General features: G+C 39.8%; 1 protein-coding gene across 1 annotated transcript; it reads right to left on the bottom strand.

Moving 5' to 3' along the window:
• Positions 1-932: 932 nt before the first annotated feature.
• Positions 933-22556, bottom strand: postnb (periostin, osteoblast specific factor b). The gene is made up of 22 exons (XM_072690959.1): positions 22438-22556; positions 21096-21194; positions 17477-17541; positions 17124-17281; positions 16058-16222; positions 15050-15196; positions 14707-14848; positions 12619-12831; positions 12071-12205; positions 10499-10647; positions 10229-10365; positions 9472-9602; positions 7291-7421; positions 6561-6663; positions 6368-6435; positions 5410-5455; positions 5292-5306; positions 4987-5181; positions 3626-3670; positions 3163-3228; positions 3040-3075; positions 933-1122 (listed from the first exon to the last, which is right to left on the bottom strand). Exons 1-22 carry the CDS (start codon positions 22554-22556, stop codon positions 1082-1084), a joined length of 2406 nt encoding a protein of 801 aa, XP_072547060.1. The 3' UTR covers positions 933-1081.
• Between the last annotated feature and the right edge of the window lie 3909 nt (positions 22557-26465).

The following is a 26465-nucleotide window of genomic DNA, read 5'->3' as shown; positions in this document are numbered from 1 at the left end:
TGGTGTCTCTCCGGAGGGTCATGGTTGTAATGGAAGATAGTGTGAATATGTCAGAAAATGCATTATAAAGCTTATTCAATATTTAGGTTATACTTAATTCTGTTAAGAATTACAACAATGAAAGCAAAGCGTGAGATACGTCTGTTTGAGAGGATGGCGCTAACACTTTTAGAGTCAGTCAGTGAGGAGTTTATTGAAGAAATTGCCAGAGAGTTATTAACATCTCATGAGTAACAGATTGGTATAAAGAAAGTACTGGCCAAAAGGGGAACGTTGCCTTTGTTTTGTGAAGGCCAAGCATAAACATAATTAACAAAACATTAATACACATGAAAACACTATTAGCCATTTTGTGTTCAGGCAAGAGAAAAGTAGGCAAAGTTCTTATCAAAATGTTGCAAACAATTTTATTCTTTGAGGAAACAAAAAAAAAATACTGAACATGAGCACCATAAAATCTTTGGCCATGCAGAAGAAAACCTCAACCCAACAAATCCTGAATTCAACTTGGCTTTAGGAGTTTCTTAGCAATGTGCACAGATATATTCCCAGAAAAACATCTGTTGCAGAAAAATCACACGGGTTTCACGCTCTGGCTTCCTTTTTGTAAACATACGGTATGTTCAAATAATCTGCATAATACACAAATGTGTAATTCCATGATCCTTCCACATCCTTCCCATTCAAACCCCTAAATCAGAAACCATTCAGACCTCTCAAGGCTTTCTTCTAGACGTACCTTTTCAGACACTCCACAAGTGATAATATGTGACTTTTCTGCAACAGTCTGTTGTTTCAAATGTAACCCTCCAAAAAAGAACCTTAAAAAAATATGTACATACACAAGGACCATTTAACTTCCGTGTTTTGACCAGATATGTACTGAAAAAGAGCACAAAGGCTGATTATCGTAAGCACATTTGTCTCTAGATTTGGTTTAAACCAGGTTCCAACTGAACCAATTCAATAGCGTCTGATAAGGGGAGGTCACTTTTTCTTTGACAAGTGATTCCACGTCCCTCGAACCCTTGTTTTCCTTAAATGTTTAAGGGTCTGTTTTTCATGTTTCCTCTTATGATGCCTAGGCCCGGCTGGTCATCCTGGTTCTCCTCCTGGTTCCAGCTGAAAAAGAGAGATGGTAAAAAAAAATGACTGAGTGGTCGTCTGATTAGGTTGCTTATTCTACCTCTTTAGAAGAATTTTTGCGATGTGCTGCGTCTGTGAAACCAGCATTTCAGTAAACGGTTTATATGTTGTTTTTTAAGAAGAAGATAATGATAAGATAAGAAGATAATGAAGATTGCTACTATGGACAGGTCTGTTAATTGTCTGCACTTGGACAAAACTTAGTCCAATATTACTCAGATTAAATGGAATAACTATTTGTTGGAGTTATTAAACCAGGTTTATTAAGTTGATAAACCAATTCAGGTTATCAATGCTGAGGTAAGTACTGACTTAGGTCTATCATTATTATTATGTTATTGACTTATCATACAATTTATGGACATGACCTCAGTCATTTTTGCTAACCACAGTATTGTTTAAAAACTGTGATTTTATTTAATTTATTCATTAATTTGATTTATGTTTTAGGTATTTTTTATTTTAATTTCAATTATAATGTTTCAATATTCTTAAGAATTAAAAGTTTATAGTCTTTTAATGACAGTAATAGCATTTGTTGCAATATTGTTCAAAAGAAAATAGTGACCATGACAAGCTTATACTGACTGTCCAGTGTTTAACTTCTGGGAAAGACTTGACTAGGAGCTTAACACTTTATACTTTATAACTGATCATTTATAATAAATCTAATAGCTTATCTATAGCTTATTTCTAAAGAATTAATAATGAACTAATGCACACATCCCTGCTATTAATTTATTTATTTAGATGTAAACCACTATACTGTTCTATGTAAAACATCTAAAGAAATTTTGCAAAGATTGATTCAGCCTCGCTGCGATGTGTGTGTTTTAATCACCATTAAAGATCATTTCTGCAGCCACTAAACTTCTTGAAACAGTTTTACTAAACTTAAGGCAAAAACACTGCAAAGAAAACATGAAGCAAACATGGAGACAATCAAGGCAAGGACAAAGACAAACTGCAATATCAGACACTTTTACCAAAGACAAGACGAGATACTCCTGGGAAGGCAGGGCTAACAAACAAAACACAAGTAGTAACGATAATGATGAGGCAGGGCAATAGAGGAGATAAGAGAGGGTGGAGCCAGCAAAAGAAAATGACACATCATTTTAGCCAAAGCGCTAAAATGGACACGCCCACTGGTGCAAAGTGTCTGAAATTAGTGCTTCTTTTAGTAAATCTGCCACCTCTAATGATACACCTGGGAAAGGAGGAGTAGCAAACAAACAGATGTCAAAACATCAATGATAAGACAGGACCAGGGGTGGGACAAGAGAGAGTGGAGCTAGGAAAAAGAAGCTGTCACATCATTTTAGCAAATTAGCAAATTGCTAAAATGACCACGCCCACCGGTGCAAAGTGAAAGCAATTAGCACTTCTTTTAGTAAAGCTGCCCCCTAATATTTAAAGGTTGATTATTCATAAGTCCTTCTGTATTATCTCTGTTGCAAACCATATCTGTACCATATGGCGTAACTAATACTCTATAATTTAATATGTTGACACTGTCTGAACAAAACCCTTCATCTCTTTTGCGTTGCCTTGCATAATTGGAAAATGCCAGATTAAATTGTGGCAAACATTTTTAAGATGAATGGAAATGGCCCAAACAAACTAGTTTTATATGGATTACCATTGAAAGTTAAGGGCTTTTCCATTCTATTTTGGAGATAAAAGGTTTTGTTCTGTATATATATATATCTCGTCACTGTCCAGTGAAAAACATGTATCTCCAAAATGGTGACTTTACAGAAAAAGGCCAACATATTCTGAACTTGGAGAAACTTAAGAAGTTTTTAATTGGACAGCAGCGATATATATATATATATATATATATATATGTGTGTGTTTAAAAACTAGAATCTAATTCTCTAAAGGGTGTACCTGGCACCCGTCTCCCAGGAACTCGTCTTGGGCTCTCTGTAGAAAATCAATCAGACAACATATGTCTTAACTACTAATACTCTACATAGTGATCAATATCTCAGCAGTTTCCGAGAAGCTTACCTTGAATGACTTTGGTAAGTCTCTCATTGTCGAAATCTGCGATGGAACTGTACTCCATTTGAGGTCCTAGGCAAGAGAAACGATCGCATTTAATAAATACATCAAAGCCTTTGGTCTAAAGGAGAAGAAAACGGGAACTCTGTTATTCTTTCACCTGTAATTTTTAGAACCCAGGAAAGTAAGTAGTTATCGTGAGGGTTAGACATATTTAACAGTGATAGCTTTTCACCACTTCATTCAAGTGAAACCAAAGAAAGTGTTATCACTCATAATTCCTACGAAATTCTATGTTCAGTCGGGTTGCAAGAGCAGTGTCATTACCATAGAGAGAAAAAACAGAATGATTGTTAATTGTAAACCCAAGAGTGTGAGGACAAAAATCTGTGACAATAAGAAGAGGCTGAGTCTTTTAACCCTACTATCAGCATGCTTAAAGGAAGGGTTGCTTGAGATATCACACTACCATGGAGCTCCACATTGGAGGAGCCTCTGACCAAGTACTGAGGACCTGTTGACGCAGAATATTAGGCATGGTTAATCGCTTCCACATTCTCAAAGAATACTGCAGGGAAAATGCATAGGCTTGCAACCTCATTTTTTAAAGATCATGTGTGGAAATGCTCATTTACTTTTAAGGACATTTAGCTGATGCTTTTAACCAGATCGACTCACAAGGTTGGTTATATTACCGAACTGGGCCAATGTAGTGTCATATGACTCTTGCTCAAGGACTCTTATTGACTCAGCATAGCATAGGATAGTCATCTAGACTGGGAATTGAATCCCAGTCTCCCACATGGTATAATAGCACAATGACAAGTAGCGGTGTTATCTGTTGTGCCACACCAAGGTGATATTAGGATGTGAGGTTTATGAGCATGATATTTTAGAAATTATTTGAAGAACGTAAACGCAAATTTAGAATTACATTAAAGTATGTTTTAGAAATAAAACTCTTATGTTAAATCTCAAAGTATAACTAAATGCATCACAGTAAGTGTAGCTGATTCAATTGGGGCCCATAGTGCAAGGGCAACTATGACATCTGGAACCCCTGAACTCCTTATTGCACCTCTTATATTGTTACTTTTGCAAACTTTTCAGATACAATAACATATAATCTACATTACTTCAAACATTAGCATCCATTACAGTACTAACTTGGTTGGAACAGGGCAAACTGCACTGCTTTTAAACATCTGAAAGGTACTTTTTGTGTAGAGGGGTGGTCCTAGTGTATCATGGTAAATCCATCAAGCTTAATGAACCACTTCTACAACATCAGTAGTTTCACAATGAGCAAAACCTTAATCCTAACCTCACTAATCAGACTAGGGACCACCCTTCATTGTATCCAATAATTCCAAATTACAGTCCAAACAGCTAATGTGTGCAACTGATTCATTCAGGAGATTAGATGGTTTTGAAGATATTCGATGTAAGATCATTCACATTCACAAGGAAGGGGAAGGTTTAGGTGGAAAAACACCTGTATCCATAACAAGAGTTGAGAAAATATTAAGACACATATAAATATAATTAAAGTCAACAGAACTTTGTGGGTTCTAATACGATTTATGCAGTTTAAGATGCTTTAATTTAAAGAAACTAAAGAATCAGACAGAAAAGAACATTTAATCAACCTTCAAGGAATATTTTCTAGAAGAAAAAAGTTCCTTGAAAGTTGAGTCCTCCATAGTTTCAAATTGAAGAACCCTAAAAGTTCCTCAAGCCGTGTTCTAGCTTGTTTAGGTAAATGACGGGTGGTGCAAGAAGGTGGCACAGTACTGTTCTGCAAATGACTGAGCTTAAAATTACATGTACCTTCAATCACCCTTGTAACCTTGGTGATGGATGGCTCTCCCTCGATGACCCTCGTAACCTTGGTAATGGATGGCTCTCCCTCGATGACTCGTGTGACCTTGGTAATGGATGGCTCTCCCTCAATGACTCGTGTAACTTTGGTAATAGTGGGCTCTCCTTGGATGACTCTGGTCACTTTGGTGACATCACCGGGAACTGTGAAGGAAGTAAAACGAGTTATTACACAGGATATTATACATGAGATAACAACATACTACAGACCATAGCTGCCTTTATGCTGTGTTCCTCACCACTCTTCACATTACCTGTGATGACTCTCTCTGAAAGAGAAAAAGGTAGACAATTTTGAGAATTATTAATGAAGCCGTATAAACAAATAAACAGACTGCTCAAAGAGACAACCTTTGCTAATATTGGACTTACTTATGAATGTCAGGGGGATCTCCTTAAATCTGTATCCTGATATAAACTGTTAAGACAAAAGAAGCTTCTATTGAGAAATGGACATGAACTCATGACTTTATTAAATGTAAATTCAATTTTATAGCCCTCAGAACTAAGCGAAACCTGCTTGATTAGGTATATCAATCATCACTGATCATTATTGTTTAGATAAATGCATTTGAAATCGAAATGACTTAACTCTCATTGCAAATTAAGTTTGTTAGCAACATTGGGTTTATTGCAAACAGCTGAAAGTTTGTCAGTCAAACAAGACCAATTTAAGTAGCTCAACACAACTAATAGAACAAGCGCTTTCCGCAAATTCAACACAGAATACCACTTTTAGGGATGACTGTAGGTCTCAGAATTACTCAACCCCTTCATCATAAGCATCTTTAGTACAGTTCTGACCTGCTGCAAACATGATGTATAGCCAGACCCCAGCTTCCTGAGGAATCTTAGACTATTCCTCGTGGGCAGTGGCCTCCATTCCACTAATATTCTTAAGGTTTGCTGCTGCAACCCCTTCAAATTCCACCAAAGAAGATTTTCTATGGGGTTTGAGGTGACTGTGAAGGCCACTCCTGAATCTTCTAGGACATCTTCTGAAACTAAGCTCTGGTGGACTTTTAGGTATGCTTGGGATCACTGTCTATTAGAAAATCCAATTACGTCCAAGCTAATTAACCAAATTTGCAATAGGGATGGACTAATTTTGAGTGCAACTGTGGATAAAAGCTGAAAATCTGAGCGTGAAATCATTTACACAACACAAGGTCTGAATCTTCACTCAGATCAATCTAAGTTTACATGTTTGCCTATCAATCCAAGCCAACTCCTTCAAGTCTTTGAGCATACCAACAATGATGGGCCCTCAAAGATAACATGATCTTAGGCTTTCAATGACTCAGTTTTGTGCCAAGTTGTGGGCTTGTACCTTGATTTGGATGAACCTGGTGATCCGTTTCAGAAGTGTGAGGAGCTCCTGGCTTCCAACGGGAATGTCTGTGAAGCAGCATTGAGACCATTCAATTATTTTCACCTTTAATTAATTTCATTGTGCCAAATCTTTTTTTTCTGCTTGTAAATATAATCTAACGGGGTGTAGCATGTAGTTCTCCAATTCATACCTTCAGGGTAAAGAAGAGTCTTGACAATGTGAATGACTCCATTTGTTGCCATCATGTCAGACTCGGGAACTTTCACAGAATTCACCTGCATGCTCTCATTGGCCTGCATCAAAGCAAGATTCCAGAGTTAATTAGTTAGTTCAATAATTCATAACATTTTAGCCGCATAGCATGTCCCAATGAAAGTCTATCAAGGTCTGTTGTCTTGTTTAATTTTACATTTCAGCCTGATTAATTTACATCTGCAGGAAAATTAAGTCACCAACTAATCAATGTTTTAAGTATTAATAAAAAGCCACATTAAAGTTTATATATTTATGTCTGTATCAAAGGTAACAGAGAACAGTTTAAGGTTTTTAGGAAACATTTTTAAAAGGTTCCAGGAAGTTTAAAAGTTCTTTAAGACCTTTTTTAGACGTTCCAGGAATGTTATTACTATAACGTTGCAAAAAATATTTACAATAATTACAAACTGTTAGCTTGGATTCTTCTATCAAGTCTGTTATATTACCCTGTTGACAATTTCTTCCATCCTTCAGACCTTCTATTCATTCTTCTTCACTTTGTAAACAGGAACAGTAGTTTACTGTGTTGTTTAATATAGCCATAAAGTGCACAGGTCTTGTTAAATGTCTAAAACCCATTCCTTTAAACGAATCATGTGCTATACTTGCAGTAGACCCTACTGGATTTCACCATAACGGGGACTGTAGGGCTTTTAAATACTTACAAACAGGACTTTGAGGTTGCTGCCCTGGAGAGACTTGAGCAGGTTAGTGACTCCAGACTCCAAGCCTCCACCAATGAAGATGCCCTTGCTGAAGTGGTACAGCAGGATGGCTTTGAGAGCGTTGGGGTCACCTTATCACAGACAGATGATATTAAAGAGACCTAAAACTCCAGGTAAAAGACAATCCATGCAAACAAAAAAGGTGCCACAAAGGGTTCTTTGAGCGATAGCACATAAGATCCACTTTATTGGTTCTTTGAAGAACCATGTCTGAACAAGAGATTGGTGAGTTGGTGAGTATAAATGAGTGTAAGGGTGGTTCCTAAAACCAATGCATTATGTGGTGCTTTAGACTCTAAGAAGGTCCAGAAGAACAACTTTTATTTCTGTAAATAGGGGGCGAAGATTTTTAGGGAACGAAAAGTAGATGCTGCGAAGTAGAATTTTAATAGCGGAAAACTGCCTCAACTGACAAACACATTACCCAAGTAATCTACAACTACTATGGCTCAAACTTAATGTTAGTGAATGGCTTAAAAATAAGTGAAAACACCAGCAGACATATCTGAGAACTCTCAGGCCTTGGCCTTATACTCTAATGAGCACCCTTGGTTGGCATTTCTCTGTCAAATTCCCACTCAAGTGCTACACAATTAAATACACAATTGCACACAAATATACAATTAGAAGGTTTGAACCTCCCAATAATGATTTTGAGACTTAAATGCATCTTTGCATTCTGGGGTTTCCCACTAGAGTATGCTTACTAGGCTAGCTTTGCTTCTCTAGTTTGTGCCCAGGTGTTGCTCAGACTAAAAAGAAAAGTAGGATCAGTATTGATAAAAGCAGGAGGAGGAGGAACCACCAACATTAGTCTTGTGATTAGTGAAGCTTAAGTAGGCTTTATCCAAGAATAAGCTCACCTAATTTATCCTGAGTAATTCTGGTGAAGTTCACAATGGGCCAATTTCCCAGACAGTGATTAAGCCTAGTCATGCACTTTCTTGTCAATGGAAAAATCTCCATTCGGAATTCTGTATAGTCCATGACTAGACTTAATCACTGTCTGGGAAATAATGTTGGTTTCCCAACTTGGTCATTGAACATTTTTTCTTGAATGATTTTCCAATCTTTGCTGCGGTGCCAACCTCAACTCTCCTAGAAAGGCTCTACAAGATGTTGGAACACTGCCATAAGAGTTGAACTGCTTTTCTATGGAGATGATAGTATATTTACATGTACAACTGAGCACCTGTGTCAACAATAGAATCCTCTGAATGTAGATGTATTTACTAAATGAGAAATTTAAGGTTTATTTATTCCTTTATAGGGTTCTTCATACTCACACATTTCTATTATAACATGGTTCTTTATAGAACCAAAGGTGGTTCTTCTGTAATATCACTAAAAGAACCATTTGAGTCCACTCTGTTTAAACTTGTAAGCTTTGGTTTGCTTAAAACCAACCCTGGTACGATTTCTCTGTTAGTGCGGTTTGTTAATGTAAGTGAGAACGCTGCCTTTCAAACTATGGTGCACACCATACAAGTGGGTCTTGGCCCGTTTCTGAACGGACTCTGGTGTGGTTCATTTAAAATATGAACACAATATGAACCAAAGGGAAAGAAACCAACCAAATGCAGAAATATGGGTTCACTCCTGCCTGCAAAATCTAGTATTAACCCCGCCTGCCCGCTCCACCAGCATCATGTCTTGCACATATGCTCACTTCATCTGAGGAGTGTCTCTGTGCAGACCTGCCCACATTTCTGTGCTTTAATTAGATCTATCTGACGCTTTATTTTAGCAGGGCTGTGTCCCAAACCACAAACTACCACACTACTACACAGTGTTTCAGAACTAGCCACCATTAGAACTGCATTCATTGGTGTAGTTGGTGTGTAGTTTACTCAGTAAAGTAAAGACATGTGTAAGTTGGGATACAGCCACAGAAATGCTACGTTTTACAGATTATTCTGTGACTAATAGATTGCAAATAGGTCAGACGAACGAAAAGCAAACCCAAACTAAAATCCAAGGGAATCAAACTACAGGTACAAACACTCCCTGTGAGTGTAGAGTGTAGAGACTGCAAAGTCATAGTCATTCATAGGGCATTCAACATGCAACATTACTAGAATGAAATGATAGATTTACTGGCCCTGTGGCTTTGAGACTTACTCTTCAGAATGGAGATATCTCTCTGACTCAGCCCAGCCAGAGCCTCATCAGTCGGGGCAAACAGAGTGAAGTCTCCCTCCTGCTTCAGCAGGTCAGTCAGCCCAGCCGCCTCCATCAGCGACAAAAAGATCCTGCAGCCATATTAGAATTACCAGCTCAACTCTCACTGTAGAATCCTCACTGTTCAAGAGTCATGATGCTCACTAATACGATAGCCTTAATAATGCTCACACTGAATGTACTTATAGTACTACATGCAACTGACAGTTCTCACAGTAAGACCCCCAACTGACAGTAAGACCCCCATCTAAAGTATGCATTGAATTATGCCATAACATTAGCACCTAGCACCTAATACTGAGTAGGTCCCTCTTATGCTGCCAAAACAGATCTGACCATTCAAGGTTTGGACTCCACAAGACCTCTAAAGGTGTCCTGTGAGATCTGGCACCAAGACATTAGCAGCAGATCCTTCAAGGCCTGTACATTGTGAGATGGGGTCTCCATAGAGGCATCAATAAGGCTCAGGTGCCCATGGCCCTGTCCCATGATCATCGATTGTCCTTTCTTGGATCACTTTGGTAGGTACTGACCACTGCATACTGGGAACACTCCACAAGACCTGCCTGACATTTTGGAGATGTTCTGGCCCAGTTGTCTGGCCTAGCCTAGTATATTGCACTGCACTGTGGCTTGTTTAATAAAAAGACATTCCTAAACCAGACTTTAGGCTGTTGATTGAAACACTATCTCTTACTTGAAGCCTCCATGGTCAGTCAGCAGTTTGAACATGTTGGACTCTGCGGGTTTGATCAAAGTCTTCATTAGGTGGAGGGCACCATTGCTTCCCTCTTTGCTTCCACGGATCAAGCAGGCATTCTCGATGCAGACAGCCTTTCAGAACAGGGGAATATTAAGAAATTCAGAGCTTACAAAAAAATCAGTATCTGTTTGTATTTGATAAAATGATGATTAATGATCAATTTATATTGTTACAGATTAGTAAAGAAGCTGTGTAAGGACTGACCGTGCGATAGACGAACACTCTGAGGAACTTTCCACCCAGGGTCTCCAGACGCTGGCCATTGTACAGCTGACTCAGTACAATCTTGCTCTTCAGAATGTGGTTCTCCAGAATGATCTTCAGGACGCGCTGGTCCATGGACATTACCTCATCTATTGCAAACATCAGTCAGAGAGGGAAAAAGTCAGTATAAAAAAATTATAACTGGCCATTAATTTGTTCTTCAGAAGACATACTTCACTGCTATTTGATATGTAAATGCCTTAATCCCTGTCTGGGAAACTGGTGTCTTTCACCAGAATTAGGCTACTCAGTGTAAATGAGGTGGTTCTGTTCTTGGGAATAGCTTCCTTAAACTTCCAAAATCACAAAATTAATCCTAATGAATAATTCCACTACATATAATGCAATTCTTGCATTTTCTTTCTTGTTTTTATTTTAGGTTTAGCAGTTCAAGGAATGCACATTCTCAAACACATTTCTAGTTATTGTTGCCTGAAGCACTACGCCTTTCCCTTGAGCTGCCCAATAAGTGGGCTAAATTGCCCTATAAATAGCAAATGATGACTAGTTCTACACTGTCATAAATCATAAACACGCTACATTTACAAGGACAGGGCGAGTGGCCCAGGTCTTCCTCTTGGGAGGTCTACAGTTTTATTTCGGGTAAAATCACTGTATGCTGGAGACCTGAAACCTTACTATACAATAACTGCTTCATACTGGAGCTGATCCATCATTTCCATTGAAGCAAATACACCCACGTTAACAAGTAGGCTCCCCACTTAAGTCTTTCCTATTCACATACTCAAGTTTAACCATTTTTAATCTCAACCAGAGACCTATCATATATGCCCTGTAGCATTGGTGAACTGTTAGGTGTGATTTACTTGCTTTTATAAGGTTCTGTAAGCCCTTATACAAAGGTGGGTCCTCTCCAGGTCATGGTTTAATCATTCTAAGGGTGGTTCTGGCCCCTAAAGGAAGTTTCAGTGCATAGCTCCTAAAGCTTGTAGACCCTTTATGTAAGCCAACAATTCATCACTCTCATAAATACATTACTGTCTCAATTAGCATCTGTGTCATAGGCCCCAAAATAGAACCCTGTGGGACTCCAAGAGATATCCTAAATCAAATGGTGACCACATTATGCACATTTGTTTCTGCAATCGGATTATTAGCTGAATAATACACCTAGGATTCAAGGAGTTGAAACCCATTTCCATTTGATTAACTTTTATTTTTAATAACATGTATGATTTGGTCATTTGTTGTTGTACCATACAGATAACCTAAGACGAAGAAGTGTAATTCTGCAAAATGTTAAATAAAATAAGAATATTCACACATTTGCTAAGTAAGATAGGACAAGAAGGAATAATGCAGTGGAAATAAGAAAACCATGCCAGCAAAGAGGGGAAACAACTTGTTGCTGAAAGACTGTCTCTAAATGTAGGAGTCTCGGTGCAGAAGGTGAAAGGGAGAGGAAGTGAGAGAGAGGTAGAACAACAACCAATATGTTTTAGTGAGCAAAAAATAAGATTCTGCCAAAGGAGTGATTTTAGAGCCACTTACCATTGAAGGCTGTATTGAGAGGGGCCAACAGCGTGTACTCAGCCTTTGGCCTCATCTGTGCTGACAGACCCAGCTCAGACACCATGTCACTGAAGGTGGCCTGGGATTGACCAACCAGCTCCATAACCTGTTTGGCTTGGAGAGTAAAGTACAGTCCCTGATGTTTAGAATTGAGTACTGAGCAAAAGAAAACTATTTAACAGGAGTTTAAAGTGTGTCTCGGCTTAAAAACACTACATAGCATCAGAATGCATTGGCACTCTTGTGATTTGGTCTGAAGAACAGATGCTTGGTTCATTTGTTCAACTCCAACATCTGCTTTAACTTCATGAAGTAAGGATTAGGTATCCCAGGTGTTGGATGGTAACTATAAAACTGGGTTTCCTTAAGAAGATGGCTGGAATTGTTGCATTAAACACTTACTACCTAGTTTAATAGCTTTTAACAGACATTTCTCAGTTGGTCAATGGCACAAATGCTTAAACAGTAGTGCATTTACTGTTTATGACCAATCTTTTCCTAAAGCAGATACACAAGCATAAACTCACCTGAGTCTGGCATGAGCACTTGGTCGATCAGGTGAATGACACCATTGGTTGTCACAATGTCCTTCTTCAGTACCATCTTGACACCATTGACTGTCAGGCTGTCTCCATCACAACCAATCTCAATGTTGGTGCCCTCCAGAGTCTCATATGAAGTTCCAGTCATAATGGCCTCAGAGCACTGGACTGAGTCCAACAGGTGGTATTTGAGCAGGGCTGTGGGAAAGGGCACAGTATTGAACCATTTTGTAGGCATTGTAACCGCACGGTAGACCTTTTTTAGTGATCAAATCGAGTGATCAAGTGAGTGTGTAGCGCTGAAGGTATTCGCTGTGTGGTATTGTAATAGTAAATCAAATTATATCAGTGTGTGAAAGCTGAGAAAAAGTGTACTAGCGTAATGTGACTCTTAAGACATTTACTTCAAGCTATATGTAAAATTGAATGAAGAAAAAAATGATTGAATTTTATATTCATGTTCTAACAACTGTTTTTGTTTTTTTTTTTGAAAATCAGAAACACATGTCTTTAAATGTATCACTGTGCTGCTCCAAAAAAGCATGTGTGACCGCTTGGTTGAGTTGCCCAGTAAAGGTAAACATTATCTCAGCATAAACATTGCACGAGATCATATCGCCAATTTTCTTGCTAGACTAAATTGTATGTTTTACCTTCAAATTGGCAAATTTACTTTTAAATTAAAGCCATTTACTACATATAAGATAGATAGATAGATAGATAGATAGATATTGCAGTTCTATTGTTTTGTACACTGACTGATCTGTAACACTAAATGATGATCCAGGACCACAATTTTAACTAGGGTTAAGGGTTAAGGATGCTTCAGTAGGCCAAATTCTATGATCTCAAAGTGGTGGCTTGAGCAAGTGTTCAATAAAAATAGATAGAAAGTTTGTTTAGACATGATTTAGTAAGTGTGATTGTGTATTCCCACTGTTTTCCCTTATTAGCAAAGCTTTTCCAGTTGCCAGTCTATGATGTCATTTGCATCTTCAGTGGTAGTATGTGCGCCTCATGAACCCAGGTGTCCTTGGGAGCCCTTGAGTCCTTTGAGAATATGTCTGTCAAGAACGCTTCACTTTTTACTCCAAACAGAGCTCGCTTATATCCCAGTCAAATGGCTGACATGAGGCTTAAAAATGCTAGAGCCCAGACTGCCAATTCTCATCAGCTGTAAAACCTACAGCTGTTTCCTGCTTCACTGCTATTGGCATGATGCAGAGCATGCTCACTTCAGATCTTTTTGATCATCCGTCAACACTTAAAATTTACGTTGTTTCACTGCTGGAGAAAACACTCATCTCTGGAACCATCTACAGTTGGGTTTCTTTTACAGGCTTGGTTCTAACTGGTCTGGTTCTCGTCTACACGAGCTGTATAAAACAGCTGCAGTAATGCGATGTTTATTTGTTTGTTTAAAGGTGCAGATGTTTCTATATTTGCTGGTTTAAACCAAAGTGTATGATTTAAAGTTACATTCTGTGCTTGGTTATACGGTCTTGGAAAAATAAACAATCAACTGCCATAGCAATAAATCTAGCTGTTACTAACTCGGCAGCAGTCCTGAGGGCCAATGCAAACACATTACTGTGTTTTTAAGGCAGCAAATGATAAGGCCATAAACTAAAAGCTGAGATCTGGAGTTTAACCAACTCTTCGAACATCCTTTGGATGAAACACTAACTCTCTAATTGTCAGTATGGCTGTAAAATGTGGATTTGCCACTGTTTGCCAACTGTCTGAGAATTTCAAACACACAGAACAGGCTGTGGTGGTCCCCATCTGGAATAAATGGGAATAAAAAATATATATATAAAAAGTGTAACTCCAGCACTCTTGGTTGACTGAGATCAGCGAACATGGCATGAAGGAACCATGATGCATGAAGCATGATGTTTCCATAGGACTTGCAGGAATAAAGCCCCACCTTGTGCCAAGTCTGCCATCGATATGAAGGCTTAACGTTCCCTCTCGCCTGCTGAAAGTGCTGTTTGTGCACTTGGTGCTTTGTTTGGGTAGCAAATTCCAAGGGAATGACAGAAGGTCTCATTTTTTGGCCCAGTGATTTACCTTGGAGAACATCTTTGTCAGCCATAAGTCTTTCCATAGCGTCTCCGTCCAGTTTAGAAAAGGCTTCGTCCGTGGGGGCGAAGAGGGTGAAGTGGCCAGGTTCGCCCAACTTGTCCATCAAGCCAGCGGCTGTAGCCATAGTCTGGAATGAAGCAGCAGGAATGATATAAACTCAGATAAATAGACGGAGAACAGTGGAAACTGCAATGTAGTGACAACTAAGGAAAGTGGAGAATACTGTGAAGTTCTCCAGAATGAACCTCCAACATCTAACATGAAACGGGACGACAATGGCGTCACACAAGATTACTGTACATAGATTTCTCAAACGACCTCAACTTACATTCAGAGAACTCAGTTCATCCTCAATGTCAATCACATCTCGAATGGTGTTGCCCACAGCAGTGATAACACGATCAATAACATGCACCACACCATTGGTGGCCACCTGGTTTCCATGAATGATCCTGGCACAGTTCACTGTGACAACCTGAGGAGCAGAGAAGGAATCCAATGCTTGGTTTGATGTTGTAATAGACCTTGTGTCCACATTTAGAATGTAGGGAGGTCCCAATAAGGCTATTTTGCCCCCCAGTCCAATCCGAGTCTCTTAATGCTGAGCAGCAGCCGACACCCATCCGATCTGATCTGAGTTTAGATCAGATGAGCTGCTAATTAATCGGTTCAGTAAAATCTCTTTATTTTCAGGATCAGTTTCTATAATCAGACGTTCTGGACTGATTGATTTAGTTTAGTCGAGACTTTTCTTAAAATGACTGTTTTATAGTGTTTAATATCTTATAATCCAGTCTGACTCTCCTCCCTGATCAATCAGCTCCCAGCTCCTTTACAACACTGCAGTTAAGTAACACTGGCCTTATTTCTACTGGTCTACTGGTGTGTAATAACTGGTTTACAGTGGGTGGATGTGCTGAGTGTGATTTGGGTTTCTATAGCGTGTGTGTGTGCGTTAGCATTAGTGTTAAACAGAGCATTTCAGTGAGAGTTTTATAAAGGGTCAGATATTATGGTCTGTTTTCCCGTTCCACTGTAAAATAGCTCCACACTGAAGAACCTCAACTCCTTTATTTACCCTCTGAGAACGTCCACACTACTGCAGCCGGCTGGGCAATGATGTCCGTTAACGGTGCTCTGAACAATGTGGTTAAAAAACAAAGACTCAGATTTGGATTGGGAGTAAAATGCCTGATACCCGACCCATTTAAATATGCCTGGATGGGCTCCGATCCACTGGACCATCCCTACTAGAATGCAAGCTGATGCTTCTGTACTTCATCTGTCCAAGCAATTATCCTTAAACTACTCTGAAAAGACAGCCAATCCCACCTACCCCATTGGGATAATGGTTGATGTGCAAGTTCAGGTCATTGTACATGGAGGGTACGGTCAGTCCGTTCCTCAGGTCTTTAGTAAGGAGACGTTTGTTGACCATGTGGTAGTGCAGAGCATTGTACAGCTCAATATTAACATTGCTCACCAAGGCATTCCTCACTTCCTGTTGGGGAGAAAAGAGATTAATAAAAAGGAACCAAATCATCAGCAGTTTTTCAGATAGTGACTCAAATTCAGCCTTCAGGTTTTTAACACAGTGAATCAAGCGAGCAGATTTATACCTATACCGGTTATACAGTTTTATCTGAGGGACCTGGCCTCAGGATCTCACCAGCAGGGTCCCATAATTTTGTAATCTGATGAGCTACAGTTACACTGGAAGACAGAAGCAATTAAGAGAAGGAGATTTGTTACTTGGTTGTGAAATTAGAACTGCTGAAATACAAATGGACCCAGCCTTACATCTAATGAGGTTGGCAACATACACCATAGGACAAAAGTTTTTGGACACCTGCTCTTTTTTATTTATTTATTATTATTTTTTTCCAGAAATCATGTTGGAGTAACTGTGTCTACTGCCCAGGGAAGAAGGCTTTCTACTAGATTTTGAAGCATTGCTATGAGGCTTTGACTGCATTCAGCAACAAAACCATTAATGAGGTCAGGATGTTGGATGATCGCCGCCCCACTTCATCCCAACCTCCCCAGTTTAAAAATCAAGTATTGGATGGAGCACTATCCATCATCAAAGTTTCACTGCACCACAACTCAATGCTGGGGGGCTAGCCCACACCTGGCATTAGGCAGCATGGTGCCAATAAGTTCATGTTCATCTGCTCCAGACAGTCCTATTATTCTATTGGCAGTACTTCTCTACAGGGACTAGACAAGCTCTGTGTGTGCATTTGCACATCTGTGTCAGCAGTGGGTGAAACTTAAAGTTTCTGAATGCATTTATTGGAAGAGGTGTCTACAAATGTTTGGACATGTAGTGTACTTGATTAATCCTGAAGATTATCACAGATATTTGTTCAGATAGTGGTTTATATAGATGTTTCTAGTACCTCATCAAGGAGATCCCAAGCTTCATTACTGGGAGCAAAGAAGGTGTATGATCCAGATCCCTCAATTTCCTCCCTCAGTTTGGACAGGGCAGAGTATTCCTGTGTGGTGACTGCATTTATCAGACCAAGGGTGCCATAGACATTGTCAATAGGAGCAACTGTGGAAAGAAAATAACAGGGATTACACTGGATTTACTTATCATTTGACTGCCTGTTTTTCTATCTATACCCCACCAATTCTGCAAATCTTCCCACCCTTGTAACAAGACAGTTCCCACTTATTAGCATCAGCAATAAGTCTATAATACCACCATCAAATACTATACTTGGAGAAGTTAAGCTAGGCTACTCACCAGCAGGACAACCACGCATACCCTCCAGCTTCATGTATCCAGGACAACACTCATACAGAACAGTCCTACACAGGGAAGACAATCCACACAGAACATTAACTAACTATAATCTCATATTTCCACCCAAAAATAGCTAGAGAAAATCTGCCAGAACCCACAATTTAATAGTGGTACAACATATAAACATGCCCTCATTTTCCTGGATCCACTTTCTCCTTACAAGCTACATAAGCTTTATGGATACTAGGGGCAGAACATGGAATCTTTTCATATGGGAACCATCAACTCTCATTATATAAACTGCTAAAATGCTATGTGGCCTCAGGGTTTGGGAAAGTATGGTTTGCTAGCATCACGCTGCCACAACATTGTTACCACAAAAAATGGCATCTTTGAAAGAAAGCCCAACGTATTGATGTGGTTAACTTAAGGGCCATGTTTTTTGGGGGTTGGCAGAGGGGGAAGAAGGGGGGGTTGGCTTCAGCATATTACAGTGAAACCAAATTTCCAACCAGAAGGAACCCCTAGCTTGGACGTCAAAGCTGTTACAATGCAGGAACATGCAACTGCAATGCAAGGAAAGCTGTCTACAGGCTCACATTTAGTATATATGCATCTCAAAATGCACTATATGGAACAGCACTGTGCAAAAGTATTGGGACACCCGCTCATTCATTGGTTCTACTTAAATTGAGGGTATTAAAATTTGTTTATTCAGCCTCTAGTGTCCAAGGAAGAGTGTTAGTGAGGTCAGGATGTTGGATGATCACTACCCCACCTCATCACCCCCAACTCCCCAAATTAATCCCAAAGGTACTCAGTTCCACTGCTCCACAGCTTAATACTAAGGGGCTTTATACCCCTCTAGCCCACACCTGGCATTAGACATCGTGCTACTAGGTTCACTAGGTTTAACTGCTGCAGAAAGTCCTATTCTGTTAAGTTGTGTGTGTGCATTTGCATATCTATATCAGCAATGGGTGCAACTTAGAAGGGGTGTCCACAAACATTTGGACATGTAGTGAATTTGCCTACTTTTGCCTTTCTAGAATCTCTTCTCTCATTAGTGGTGACTTTTTGAGAGTTATATAGGAACTGTAAATTACTGAGTATGATTTGAGTCAACACATAAACATTTATGGCCTGTGGCTGAGTTTCTCACATTTCTTATGACTGCATTTTATAAGACCCTTCACTGTAGCTCCAGTCATCTGCAGGATATACTTACAACAAGCTTTAAATAAATATATGAACAATTAAAAAAAGAAAAAGAGAAAGTTAATTATGGGACAACTAGACTGAAGGCATGGTAATCATTGGCTATGGTAAAGAAGTTGATGCTGGAGAGCTGATTCCCAAATGTTTCCCCAACCAAGAGATACAGTAGATATTGATACATTAAGCCTGCGGAGATGCAAACATCCCCAAGTAGTGGTGGCAGAGACTTAGGATAGTATTTTTGTGTGTGTATGTGTGGACTAGTAGGGGGTAGGGGTTATTGGGCTACAGTCCTGGGAAGCCTCCACATCATTAAAAGGTTCCATATGTTTCCTCAGCCTAGCTGTTGGAACACCAGACTAGACGAAAGCCCACAAATCAACCTGAACTCAGCTCCAGGGACGACCTGCATGGGAGAGACATGCTCAAAGTGGAAAACAGGGGGATGCTTCCATGAGAATGAACAAAAACGAGCTTGGAAGAAACAAATTAGGAGTTTAAAGCTTTCCACAGCGAAGGAACCGGAGGCAGCAGACAGGAACCAGGCAAAAGTTCTGTCTGGGAGAGGGCTCCAAGGTCATGGCTGGCTGCCATCCTGTACTGTGGCAAGGGCTTTGAACCAGAGTGAGCGAATAGGAGGGGGAGGGGGTTGGTGATGAGATCATCACAGCGTCTGTAACACTTCCAGACGTTCAGCCAAAAGAGAACAAGAGTGTCTTAAACATCTCTCCCACGCAAGGGGGTGACTGGCTCCTGTGGACTTGGCAAGCTGCTGGGTTTTTTGGTTTTTTTTACCACATCAGCAGTTTAGAGTCAGAGGAGTTTTCTACTGTATTTTATTGGCAATTCCCAGTGATGGAAAGAGGTGGAATGATCTGAAGCACATCTTGAGATGTTTAGTGAAGAACCAAGACCAGATGGTCATTGCACTTGCTGTTGGTTCATTGGAAGAGACTACAGTGAGCACCAACCGTCATTCTAAGTCAAATTACAAGCCCGATCCATCAAACCTGATTCAACTAATTGATATCACCAGAAAATCCTGATTAGCTGGATCACGCTTATGAGATCTGGGCTGAAGCTAAACAATGGAAGGAAGGCCTAAATGATTTGTGGGTTTGTGACCATAGGCGATGTGGATTTCGGATGAATATGGCCTATTCAAACCATTACCCAAACCCAAATACCACTAAACAATGCTCTAGCTCTGAATGAAGTCTGAAATCAAAGAGAACATTCACAAACATTTAACTGATACATATGCAGTAATCGCCATTCTGCTGAGCTCACAGAATGACCAGACCAGACATGGAGCAAAACTGCAAAAGCAGCAGATTTGAAGCTGAGGCTGAACTGCTGATGGGAACTTCTGGTCTGGCCAAGGTCCATGTTTGAGGAAAGATGCCGAGGTAAGGCCAACGGCACTGGAGGAGCCGTCATCATGGAGCTTTGTGGCCAGCCTGGTCCATGGCATGAGGGGCTGTTCAGTTTCTGCAAACCCGTAACCCCCCTCCCCTTTTCCAACCATGGAAAAAGAAATGGAAACCAGAGGCATCACAGACTCAACATGGATCAACATTTGCGGTTGACCGTGATCGCCTTCAGAAACCCAGCCTCTTTATTTCTGGGACTTGGGCTTGCAGCCAGAGATCTGACTGATCTGGTTCATATTTGGTTGCAGTTGGTTTTTGAGAAGTCGCTTGTCAGTGCAATCGGTCTATTGTGTCAGGGATCCTTCTCCAACACTTACTCGCTCAGCAGTGAGGGGCTGACTCCTTTCATTCTGATCTAGCAGACAGATGTCTTCTTAGCCCACAGGCGGGAATTTAGGGTGAGCTGTTTCAACACAGCCCTGCTGCTCTGAGCCAGCACTGTGGTTTTTTCTTTAATCATTAGTAACAAGACTTGCCAGCAGTCCTCCCCTGTTTCTACCAATTAAGGACTCTGGGGCTCTCTCTGGTAGCAGCCCAGTGCACCACATAGAGCGAATCACGTGAGCTAATCTCGTCCGAGGCATGGAGCACGAAGGAAGTCATAAGATTGTAAGAGTCGTTTCCTCAGTTTGATTAACTCCTTAAACAGCCTATGAACCTTCAGCGGGCCAGAAGTGTTATTACAAACCTCTATTACCAGAGAATTGTAGTGCTTGTAGTTACTGAGTAATATACCTTAGTGTGTGATGAGCCTTTCTGCATTAAGGGGTTAAACTCATGCACACTAATAAGTCTGCTGGCTCAGCTCTGTGTTGCAGTATGGAAAGCAGTGGTCCACTGGGAGGTTTTGAACACACGCAGGCATGTATGCAAGTTGGGACACTAACATCTCACCTCTGACCCTTGGATAGTCCCAGCAGCCAGATTATTTAACAGCCTCAAGGAGTTATGAAAAACGCCCAACTTACGCTTTCTTTCCACAGATTGCTCCTTGGTACCAATTACGACAAGTGCTGAAGTACTTCTTCTTGGTCCCCATCACTTGCTGCAGAGCACACACATTTGGTCTGAGGAGGGAAGCAGAATCAGAATCAGAATCTCTATATTACACCAAGTATGTTACACATACAAGGAATTTGTCTTGGTGAGAGCAACACGTATGACAAACACAGAACACAGTCTTAAACTAAAGGAAAATGACGCTAAACAATAAATAGGGTAGGGGATAAATTAAAAAAGTAAAAGGTGCTAAAGATAATAAAGAGCTTATATTTACAGAAAGTAAAGAGCTGATATTTACAAGAACATCTGTACAGTGTGCAAATGGACATAGTGCAAATAGGCAGAGTGCAAAATAGCTGTTCAGTCAGGTTTGGTACAGTTCAGTTGTATGTTTTGAGGTTTACAGTGGGAGGTGTTCACTGTGGTTGAGGAGCGCTACAGCTCTGGGGAAGAAGCTGTTAGCATGACGTGTTGTGCTGGTTTTGATGGAGCAGCAAAAGAAGACTGAGACACAGCATGGAAGACACAGCCTCCAACCCTGAGCTCATTAGAACCTTGTATCTAACACAAAAACAAGAAAATCTGTGTTTGGACTCATAAATGTGTAATAAATGAGTCTGCAACTAAAATCTGTGGCTAATATAGCAAATATCTCATAAGGTTTTGTAAATATACAGTATATATATATATATATATATATATATATATATATATATATATATATATATATATATATAGCATTTGTATTGATCAGGAAATTGTGATACAGTGTAAAGAGTAAAGAACAAGAGCCAAAATCCAATTACGTAAAAAAAATCTTCTGAATAAATCGACCAATAGAAATGCTCTAAAATTACTTGCTACAGTAACTTTCATTAATAGTTAAGAACATTTTTACTTTCTCATGTAAAGTCTGTCCAATGAAAACCATTGTAGAATTACATTTGTTTTCATTGGACACTGACAATATGTAAAATGTGACCATCATCACCTTGTTCTCATAACATTACATTTCAGTTTCTTATACTCAAGTTAATACATTTACGGAAAATAGAAAATCTGTAAGTTTCTATTTATCCAAATATTAATAATTTATCAGTTCAGTTTTGGATATTAACTTGCTTGATTACTTGCTTGAAAAATGTATTAGCAAAAATGCTTAAAAAATGTTTATTTAAAAAGTAGATTTTTTATTTACTAGTTACTAAAAACCCTAAACAAATGCATGGAAAAACAAGCTATTAAATCACTGAAAATCCCTGTAATTTTGCACTAAATTCATTTGATAAAAAAAATCCTCATACTCACCCCTCTTTCTTTGCCCGTATGCGGCTGTGGGCCACTATTTTATCATAAGCGGAGGAGTCCACCTGGTCCAAACCAGAGAGCACAAAGAGTGCAAAGGCGGCTGCAAAAAGGAGCTTCATGCTCGCTTCTGCTTTAGTGGAGGCTGAAAGGGAGAAATGGGCTTGGGCTGGGGGGGAATGCAGCTTTTATAGGCTTGCTCTAGGCACACACTCAGTGACTTCACCAGCCTCTCCTGTTCTCCAGTGAGCCTTCTGGAGTGCAGGCTTACCTCCAAACAACCTGCATGCTTTGGGGACTGAGCGAATGAGAAATGAGCTCAGGGTTGGAGGCTGACACAATTTCAACATTATTTGACACTTTTTAAAAACAGACGAAGGATTTTCTTTTTATGTTTGAACTTTTAGCATTTTTATCAGATCTTGATCTGGACGTATGGTTTTAGAAACACTTTTAAGAGCTTTAACATTTAAAGCTCATCTCATTCACCAAACAGTTTCTTTGAAGAACCACCATTAAAAAGGTGTAAGTTCAGAGAGACAGAGTTGCTGGTAATAACTAGGCACTAAATCAGCTGTACTGACGCTTTCCAATGCACGTTCTTACATGGTTCTTTGCTTGTATGGTCATAGAAATAGCTACCATTGATTTAGAACATTTACTTCACATGCAGCGTATTTAAACTTAGGGTTTCTTTGAAAGTGCCATCCATTAAATGGATCTTTAGGGAGCCAAAATTCTTCAATGGTTTCTTCTATGGCATTACTCCAAGAAACCAAGGAACCTAACTAGCAGTGCTAACCACAGGTGACAAAATGAAGATAAAAACCCCCAAAGAATTCAAAGTATTTACATTATTAGGAGGTTTATAAATTATTTAACATTATTAACACTCATACATCTCATTTAATAAACATCTTTAACCTCTTAAACCCTTTAATACAGTGTGCAGGCCCACAATCAGTTCTTATTACAAATGGCATGGTGTGGCGCAACAGATAACACCACTACCTGCCCGTTAGCTAACACACCATGTGGGAGACTGAGGTTCGAGTTACAGTCTGCGCTACACCAGTAAGAGTTCATGGGCAAGACTCCTAACACTACATTGGCCCTCCTCTGTAATACGAGTACTCTGTAAGTCGCTCTGGATAAGAGCGTTAGCTAAATGCCGTAAATGTAAATGTTTTATAGGCCCTAGAATGGAGCCCTGTGGCACTCCACAAAATCCTGTACACTAAATGACAATACAATCGTTTTCCCTTTAGGAATAATAACTGAATCATTAACTTGGGAATTAAGCAGTTGAAGAACCATTCATTGAAAGGTTAAAAGTTCAATCTTAGCACTACTTATGTGCTTCTTAAATGATTCAGTTATTTTATTTCTCTTAAAATCTGTTGATCTGATGTCCATCATTTTTGGAGAAAAACACTGATGTAATTGGGACGTAAGCTACTCTGTGTTCCCAGTCAAAGAAATGCAAATAGTTATTTAATAATAACTCTGCAAACCATTGTAACCAATATGTTGAAGGTAATTTTTCTTCTTTTTTTGTGGTTATGTCAGATGTGTGTCTGCTGGGCCAACAGCTTTCCTTGGTCGTTTATCATTGGTGTCATACGCTGTTGCCAGGAAAATCTGCACTAGTGGCAAACCTGTTAAAGTACAATGAACCATTTGGAGGCAGAAATGGGAGCAAACGTTACCCCTGCAAGTGCAGAGCTGCAAGTGTAGAGTGATAAATCAGCTTTACATAAGAGCTGCTCTCCAGATGTCAACCTGGACGAACACAAATCAATGCGATGGAGCAAAGCGCTCCAGATTTGCTCATATGGGCTTGCATCCCACCATGACAATGATGTGTGTGAGAGATGGGAGCTGCTGAGTTCTGTGGCTCCCTCTTGTGGCAAATCAATGGGCTATTTTCCAGCCACGGGCACATTTCTTACTGAAATGTGCATGACGGATGTTGCCCGGGAAGCCTCTGTGCAAAGTAGTCGATGTCTTCAGCACATTTAAACACGTCAGTGTTCAAAATCAGCAAGACTAGATCTTCTAACCTCCCTCAAATATTAAAGAAAAGCTTAAAGGCCAAAGAAGAGCTTCAGCTTCAGCAGGATGAATGTTGCAAAATAGCAAAAAAAAAAAAAAAAAAAAAAAAAAAACCACATATGTGGGTTGTATCTATTGTTTATGAATTTCACCCACACTGACCTCTAGCAAATAGCTTCAGTCCACTTTGCCAGCAGTGTGCAGATGTGCAGGCTTTTAAAAAGAAGGTCTGCGCCAAGGATCAAGCGAAAACAAGAGGCAGGAGATGAGTTACAGGATAATGTGTGAGTAACTGTGGCTCAGAAATGTATACATGTTTCAACACAAATGTGGAGCTTTCTCGCTTTCTGTCTCTCCCTCGAATTTTACAGCCTTCGCACAGGAATGCACAGGCTACGCTGCAGTGTTTTAGCCTTGTTAGGGAGAGAAGGAGTAGAGTTGTTGGTAATAACTACACTAAATCATGTACCGACACTTTAAAACACACGTTCCTACATGGTTCTTGGTCAGAAATTGCTTGAAATTGATTGAAGAAGTCTCTTCTTCAAACCTTAAAGTTATTTTTGAAGAACCATCCATTAAAAGATTATTTAGGAAACTAAAATAGGTCATTCAATAGCATCACTCTTAGTAACCCTTTTTAAGTAGGTTTTTGAGTTGTAGAAGGTCTACAAGAACGTCTACAGAACGTCTACAGTAGACAGTGAATTCATTGAGCAATAAGGTTGTAGTGGGCCTTATCTTACACCCTGAGCAAGGCGCGTTGCGATGCTCATTGCTATCTTACACCCCGCCAACAGTCTATTTTTTTACTCCCTCCGTCTGCGTTGTTTAAATAGCAATGCTGCTTGTAAGCATATCTACGCTGATGGGCGCAGTGGTCTCGAAATGAGGGGTGTTTAGGTCAGTTTCTGGAGTATTGCTGTGTATCTTGGCAACAGAAAACAATGGCGCATCACTGACTGAAAACAGCCTAGGCAGACGTCAACAGTCAGACGTTTGTTGCTATCTTGGCAGTGCATTGTCAACACAGGTGTGTGCAGCCTGATGCTCGTACACCCCCCCCCCCACGCTTTACACCACTGAAATATCAATCCGCCAAAGTCAGACCACACCTGACTCTTAAAGGGGATGGCAAGTGACACGCTGATTGGTTTATTACTGCACATTACACCCCCCAAAAAACACACCCATGATTAATTAAGAGACTTAGTACATGTCTTTTGTCGTTTCCTGTTGTTACATTAGCAAAGACCCACTGACACATCCTTAATCAAGCTGCCTGGTGCACAGATCTCTAAGATATGGCCCAATATGTCACACTTTGCTGCTTTCCGATTGAGTCATTCATATCGACCAACGAAATATCAACTGGAAAAAGTGATTCAAGCATTTATCTTGTTGCGTTTGGACGACTGTAACTCATTGCTTGTTGGGGCTAGCCGGTCTTCACTAGCACGACTACATCATTTGCTCCAAATAACAGCAGCTCTACAACTCGCTGGAAACGTAGGAACAAATTACACAAATATCAGCATCCCATTGGCTTCCAGTTCAGTTCAGAATTCAGTTTAAAGTTTTATTGTGGGTCTGTTGTGTAAAGCACTGAATGGGCCAGCTCGTGCTTATATCACCCAACTCTACATACACTGTCAAGAGTCTTGAAATCTACTGACCAGCTTCTTCTGCGGGTTCCCCAGACTGAGAGAAAACTCAAGGATGGAGATCGAATGTGTTCCATCTTTACTAGCATTTTAATCAAATACTTTTATTGGTTACCTTTCGTAAATAGAAATATCTTGTTCATTATGAATTTGTTATGGTATATTTTTGATTAATTAATGCCACTTTGGTTCACTTTTGGTGGTTTTAAATGTGCTACAGAAATCATTTTTACTTTCTTACTTTTTAATTAGCTCCTTTTAGCTATATGAGCCAACTTCTCCAGTTGCTTCACCAGAAAGCAATAGTATTGA

This window comes from Salminus brasiliensis, chromosome 11 (genome assembly GCF_030463535.1).
Source record: "Salminus brasiliensis chromosome 11, fSalBra1.hap2, whole genome shotgun sequence".
NCBI lineage: Eukaryota > Metazoa > Chordata > Actinopteri > Characiformes > Bryconidae > Salminus > Salminus brasiliensis.
Note: the sequence above shows the minus strand (reverse complement) of the source record. Positions and strands in the feature narration are given on the sequence as shown.

Bases quoted from the DNA above. Each gene is read 5' to 3' on its own strand.
- postnb (XM_072690959.1), bottom strand. From the start codon at position 22,556: ATGAAGCTCCTTTTTGCAGCCGCCTTTGCACTCTTTGTGCTCTCTGGT. The intron at 17,282-17,476 runs GTGAGTAGCCTA...TTCTTTCCACAG, and splicing joins TATGCGTGGTTGTCCTGCTG to TTGCTCCTATTGACAATGTC. The intron at 12,206-12,618 runs GTGAGTTTATGC...TTACTCTCCAAG, and splicing joins AGTGCTCATGCCAGACTCAG to CCAAACAGGTTATGGAGCTG.